The sequence below is a fragment of the Macadamia integrifolia genome, chromosome 8 (assembly GCF_013358625.1).
Source record: "Macadamia integrifolia cultivar HAES 741 chromosome 8, SCU_Mint_v3, whole genome shotgun sequence".
NCBI classification, from domain to species: domain Eukaryota; kingdom Viridiplantae; phylum Streptophyta; class Magnoliopsida; order Proteales; family Proteaceae; genus Macadamia; species Macadamia integrifolia.
The window spans coordinates 17,222,586-17,228,947 of NC_056564.1; the positions used below are offsets into that span (position 1 = coordinate 17,222,586).

The 6,362-nt window shown below is 36.7% G+C and overlaps 1 protein-coding gene across 1 annotated transcript; it reads right to left on the minus strand.

The window, feature by feature from the left end:
- Window positions 1-465: 465 nt before the first annotated feature.
- Window positions 466-5,742, minus strand: LOC122086036 (kinesin-like protein KIN-10C). Its single transcript, XM_042654721.1, has 16 exons — window positions 5,377-5,742; window positions 5,066-5,231; window positions 4,770-4,964; window positions 4,426-4,615; window positions 4,174-4,334; window positions 3,788-4,032; window positions 3,631-3,673; window positions 3,117-3,170; window positions 2,904-2,973; window positions 2,516-2,566; window positions 2,121-2,407; window positions 1,985-2,031; window positions 1,194-1,215; window positions 1,033-1,101; window positions 867-905; window positions 466-783 (listed from the first exon to the last, which is right to left on the minus strand). The coding sequence occupies exons 1-16, from the start codon at window positions 5,589-5,591 to the stop codon at window positions 739-741; spliced, it is 1,899 nt and encodes a 632-aa protein (XP_042510655.1). The 5' UTR covers window positions 5,592-5,742; the 3' UTR covers window positions 466-738.
- Window positions 5,743-6,362: the final 620 nt, after the last annotated feature.

The window sequence follows — 6,362 nt, forward strand, 5'->3', positions numbered from 1 at the left end:
CAAATTTGAATTTAATTCGTATTTTATCGGTTAACATCCCTAAAATTGGATCAGCCCCATCAGCCTGTCCGACCAAATCTGCCAATCTGTTTCTGTATAAATGTGATTGACTCTGGCAGATTAGAAATCTTTAGAATCCTTAATTTTTAGATTCGAAGGCCAATTCTAGGGTGATTAGGACAGCTCCTGGCCGATTCTAATCCAATCCAAATTGAAATTGGCAAAGACTGCTCCGAATTGCCAACAAAAATTGGCAGGGACTGATTAGAATTCATGTTGGGAAATTCTTTAGGAAAGGATCGTTAACATTAAACTTCTCTAGCATATGCAACTTCCTCACTTTCATGCAAAGCGTTGTTGGATTGATGTGCCTCATATCTAAGTCAATGCATGAAAGTTGTGACCATGGAGTTATTTTAAAATGCTTGCAGAAGTAGATCAAAAGGAAAATAAGAACACCATGCATTTCGCATTTTAAGGTAGTTCACATTTTTATTTCATCTTGAATAAAGATAAAAATAAAAAATGGGAAAGGCAAGCTAACATTTATACATTTAAGGTTGACGGCAAGGTTTCTAAGCTCTAAGTGACTTGTAATTCCAAGCACTGAGCCATCTCTACCCACCACCCCCAACCAAAAAAAGAAGGGAAAAAACTTCAAGTTGCCAATGCTTCATATTCTAAGTACCAACTAACAAGTTTACATACCCAGATGGGATTCCTTATCATGAAATCACGCTAATTAAAGAGCTCCCCAGCAACATTTCTTATCATCGCATTTATCTGTACAAAGGTCAATTACAGTTAAATATTTTTCCCACAAAATATAAAAGATATAGTTGATTAAATAGATAGGGAGGATCTACCTGCTTCATTGCAAGGCCTATGCTTTTCAGATCACTCAACTGCAAACGATTGTAAATGTTAATCACAATATTTCAATAGACAGGTAAAAAAATGGAAAGACTAGTTCTGCAAATTATAAAATGTAAAAAAATTCAGAAGAAAGAATTGTTGATTAATAGTGGTTACATCTTTAAAGGGTTCTGGAGATCTGTCACGAAGTTGAAGTATGTAATTAGCTCTTTTCTCTCCAATTCCCTAGAGGAACACACCACAGAATATGCATAAAAAACTGAAATTGCAATACAAAGTTTAGAAAGTGAAATTAAAACATTAAAAATGGAGCTTACCTTCATTCCTTTCAATTCCTCCCTGTGAAAGAAATAACAAGAAATAGTCTTTCAGATTAAAATCAATATGAGGCCCAAAACTTAAAAAGAAAGAGTTTATCTTTTGCTTGATATTCCATCTAGGGAAATTAAAAGCCATAGATAGCAGAGAGAAACTTGAGAAAGATGACAAGACTTTCTACATAATCCCATTCCTATCAATGATGTCCTCAAAAGGAAGGTATTTTTTCCATTATATCTTTAACATTTCTTCTCTAGGAGAAGAGCTTAAAGCATTACATACCAACTTTCCTTACTACTTCTCTTCATGTTCTTGAGATTGTCTAAGGTGTTGCTTTTTATTTTAATTATTATTTTATGATTATTTCTTGATAAAATATTTGAGGTATAAGGTAGTCTCCCTTCTAAGCTAGCAGCAGGTTTCAATCCACATTATAGCAGGCTACTATGTAACCTCATATGTTAACAGAATCAATTTAAACTCATCTGGCTGGACGATGCATAGAATCTAATGTACATGATAAAATTTTGGTCATATATTGTGTTAAGGTGGGCATACTACATATGTTTTCAAAGTTACCTACAAATGGAACCCTGGTAAGTGTCGGGAAAACTAGACTTTTGTGAAGGCATTATATTGAGAACTATGACAATAGAAAATATCCCTATGAGTGGTGTGCCAACTAGATTACAATAGCTAAAAGAAGACAAAGAAAAGCATATGTTAATAATGCATGATTATTCTCATAATTTATCTTAGGCTCTTTGCTTTCATAAGGGGTATTGCTTACTTGTTGGCAGTATTTAAAAACTTCAAAAATTCTTGAACGAGGGAAATCTGCATTAGAAAGATGAACTTGGTATTAGTTCATGAACATGAAATCACTGAAATGCACAAGGGAATGATCAATAAATGGCAGAGATCACCTTAAGTCCAGAACTGCACAAATTGAATGTTTCTCGAGGAGTTCCAGTTACTGCGATCTCCAAATTATCATTTGATCTCCCACTCTGCTCAATTCTCGGCGTTTTTGGTTCCACTACATCAGTACCGACTTCATTTTTGCTTGAATGACAACCTCCCAGTGGCATCTTTATGTTCAATGCGGTTGAAGAAGAGAGAGCCTTCAAGGAGTTTGAAAGCTCTCGGATTCTTGCAGTTAATGGTGGTGATGCATCTTCAATTTTACTTTTATTTTCTTTCTCTACATCACCTGTTGAAGTATTATTAATAGAAGAACAAGGGGAAAGAGGGAAAATTTTAGTCTCACAAAGTTGCATTTTATGTGCTGCAAATCAATTTCAGGGTTAAATTCCTTTACCTTTTGTTTCATAGATGTTGCTAACTTCATTAATACTATCATTCCGTTTCTCTGTGATACATGTAGCAATATATTATATTTTGAAAAATAGAGGGAAAAATATCACTGGAAGTAAGAAATATTAATCTTAGGAAACCACATGATATGTTGTAGATCAACTTAAGGAACCCCATCTCTTCAAAAACTTAAGGATCCCATGCTACCCACCTTCTTGTGGTACAACCAAAATTGTTGTGTAATCCTCACTTTAGAGCTAACTAATCCTTCTCTGTTTTACATGCTGCAATTGTACAATTGGCATATAAAAAGACGAATTATAGGAAACAAATTTTATAAAACCATGTATCATATACTGTCATTCAACTTCAAGCACTAACATGTTTCTTACCTCCTGCTACAACCAATGCTTTTGCATTCCATTCAGATCCAATGCTACGCTCAGGCAAACTCTGATCATTCTGTAAAAGGAATTTTAGGAGCAAAAAGATGGTAAATTTGAATGCCAACACTGTTGCTTGTATATTTTAGATATGCTTAGCAGGTTTTTGAATCTTAAGTAGAAGATAATCACACACAAAAAAGAAAAAAGGGAAGTAATTACCTCATTTACTATAGAAGATTCCACTGCATGAGTATTAGTTGATAATGAAAATTCCTGCATAGGATTTCAAAACCTCAAATTCCATGTTAGCTACAAATAATTCTCATGTGGGAGCATATGACTATCTATAATGGTTAAACTATTAAAAAAATTCTAAGGAAAATATTATTATTATTATTTTTTGTGTGTGTTTGGGGGTGGGGGTAACAGCAGTTATTAATTTCCATGCAAAACTTTGTTAGAAACAATATTTCTTCACTATAACCAACTTCAAAATGGATCAGGATGGGAAACATTTGAATCTTCTTCAATTGGTTAAAATTAAAATTGAACTCAAGATCCAATCCATTCTAGATGTAAGATCATAATATAATTTTGGAGAATATGACAGTGGAAAGTTTCCCCATCCACGATTTCAATAAGAAACATGAGTGAATCCAGTATTTTACATTTCTATGTGCCTCTCTTTCTTGTAACATATTACTGGTGAGCAAGGCAACTCATGGATCAGTACCTGCTCTGAGTTGATGGTAGAATGGGCTCCATCAAACAATTTCCTGAGAACAAATAGGCAAGAAAGAGTGAGATGTTTAATAGGACAAGTAGGTAGAATGATTCTTTTCTGAACTAGAACTAGGATAAAGCAGGCTATGGATTTCAGTTACACAGACCTTCCCTCTGTTGCTGCTGATACACCATTGTTTTTCTTCTCAATTAATTTCAATTGAGAGGTATTGTGTTTTTGTGTAGAAGTGGTACTGTTTTGGGATTTCCCAGCTTTGGGAGTGCAGAATACCATTGATCTTCCTCCAGTCTTGGTCTTCTTGGTAGAGTCAGGGCAGATACGGTTGAGAACAAGGCATGATCGGGAAGCCCAACTAACCACATTGATAGTGTCTTGGCAACAATGGGGGTTCTCCATTCGGCAAATAAAAAAAAAAAAAGATATAAATTACTTCTATAATAATAATGGGAACTACATCCAAATGCATGAAGTTGTAAACTAATCCAAGGAAGTACAAAAGACCCTTGTAAACTGAAAAATCAAGAGCCTCACCAAACAAGTAACAATCAAGTTTTGACTTGGTTTTCCAAGAGACTCTTGCAACATGCGGGTGAGTTTGCTTTCCCGGTATGGAACTCGTTCATTGGCATTTAGAGCATACACAACATTTTGTAAGGCATACAATGACTTGCTCATCCTAGTACTCTCATGACCTGATTGTGCCATGAAGAGTGACAGAAAGATTAAAACATGTTGCAGGCACACTAGCTCCTTAAATCTTAAGTTGTGGTGTGGAGATCAAACCTGCCAAATCCACAAAATTGATCTTGCCCAAACAGCGGGCATTGGGATTTTTATCATTGCAGGAAAGGTCAATGATCAAACCCTTGTGGCTCCTATATAGAGCATCATTTGTAGGCTTCTGTGATGGCTTCCAAGATGTACAGCGATGAAAATATAATTCATGAAATTCTGAAATAGACTTCACTGGAACCTGGGAAAAAAAGAAAGAAAGAAAAGGTTAACAATAATAAAAAAAAAACAGAAACAAAAGAAAAATGAAAGGAAAAAATAAATGTGCCAACATCACATCCTTGCAAACTGTTACTTGAAAGCCAAATATATTCACAGATGCAATCTGAACTTGCCTGAGAGAGTCCTTTTAGTATGATCCTCCCTCCATTATCTTCAAAGATGGTTACCTCCTTCGGTTCCAACACATCGTATACATGATCCTGATACACCTCATAACAGGATATTGTAACTGAGCTTCCAATTTCGTCACATGAAGTTAAAATTTCCGCCATGGCCATTGGTACAAGGCCTGGTTTTTCATTGGAACCCTGTATTATTCAAGTAGTGCCTTAATAAATCAACAAAATTAAAGATGACTTAGTTAATCTCACAGCTAAAGAGAAAGGTTCCAAAAGAAATGAAGACAAACCTGGATAGTGTATGTCTTTCCACTTCCCCTAGCACCATAAACAAGGACAGAGGCGTTCAATCCACGAAAAATCCCTGAAACAATCGGCTTTACCTCTCTTGCAAAAATTTGTCCAACATCCTCATCTTGAGCATAGCAGTAATCTAATTTGAAGGACTCTTTACGACTGCAAAACCCAAAAAGAAGTTCAAGAAAAACTCTTTTCACATCTAAATCGCCACAAATCCACAAAGTGAATCATGTAAAAGAAAAATAATACATCTTTTCCATGAGAGTGAAACCAATTGGGTTAAAGAATAAAGCAAGATTACCTGGTTAATTGGTCGGAGAAGGAGATTGCCACTCTTTCCGACGACTCTGGCTCTGGTTTTTGAAGGAAAATGGAAGGATTTGGAGATCCACCAGAGGATTCAATTTCCGAATCGGAAAAGGGCCTGATTTTTCCCACGATTCGAACTCTTTGACGTGAATCGGAGGCTGAAATTGCTTTGGATCGAATCGAGTCTGGTGTTGAGGACGACGCCATGGATAGATTAGAGAACTATGAACTATGACTACAATTGCAAGAAAAGATTGGAAACCTATTCACGCTCTCTCCGCTCTCTCGATGATTTTGATTTAGTAGCCGTTAGGTTTTCTGGGTTTCAAACCTTTCGTTTTTGGCGCCCTCTCTCTGTCAGGCGCTCGCTTGGAAAATGGAAACTGACAGCTCACTAGCTACTCGAAGAAATATGACGACGTTTCAACGGTTTTCAAAAGGGGTATTTTAGTCATTCAACTCTCTGATTAACCCACTTCATGGTTTACTCAAACCCTTTTCTCTAGGGTCCAAAATCGGGTCGGGCTGAGCATTGGATTTTCAAGGGTCACTGGGATTTGGCTCAGGCCCAAGGTCAGTCTGGGCTATCTCAGTCAGGCTCAGGATGGGTCGGACTTGGTTTTTAGGTTTTATTTATTTATTTTGATTTTTTTTTTTATAAAAAGCAATAAAGTGATACAATAGGTGCCTATTACTGTATTACATTAATATGCAGGTCAATGGGAAGACAAGTGGTGGCAAAGACTACATGGGGGCAAGGTGATCCTTTCATGCTCTCTGTGTCTTAGGATTAGGGGTGTCAACGGTCCGGGTCGGTGCGGTTTCGGTCCGGTTCCACCGGTTTCGGTGTGAGTTTGGAAGAGACCGAAACCGACCCAATAAGGATTTATCGGTTTCGGTCCGGTGTCGGTTTCGGTGCGGTTTGGGTTCGGGTTGGTACCGGTTTGGATTTATTAGGTTCATTTCGGTTTGGATCGG

Bases quoted from the DNA above. Each gene is read 5' to 3' on its own strand.
- LOC122086036 (XM_042654721.1), bottom strand. From the start codon at position 5,591: ATGGCGTCGTCCTCAACACCAGACTCGATTCGATCCAAAGCAATTTCA. The intron at 1,216-1,984 runs GTAAGCAATACC...TTTCTTTCACAG, and splicing joins TTTTTAAATACTGCCAACAA to GGAGGAATTGAAAGGAATGA. The intron at 784-866 runs GTAGATCCTCCC...ACCTTTGTACAG, and splicing joins TAGGCCTTGCAATGAAGCAG to ATAAATGCGATGATAAGAAA.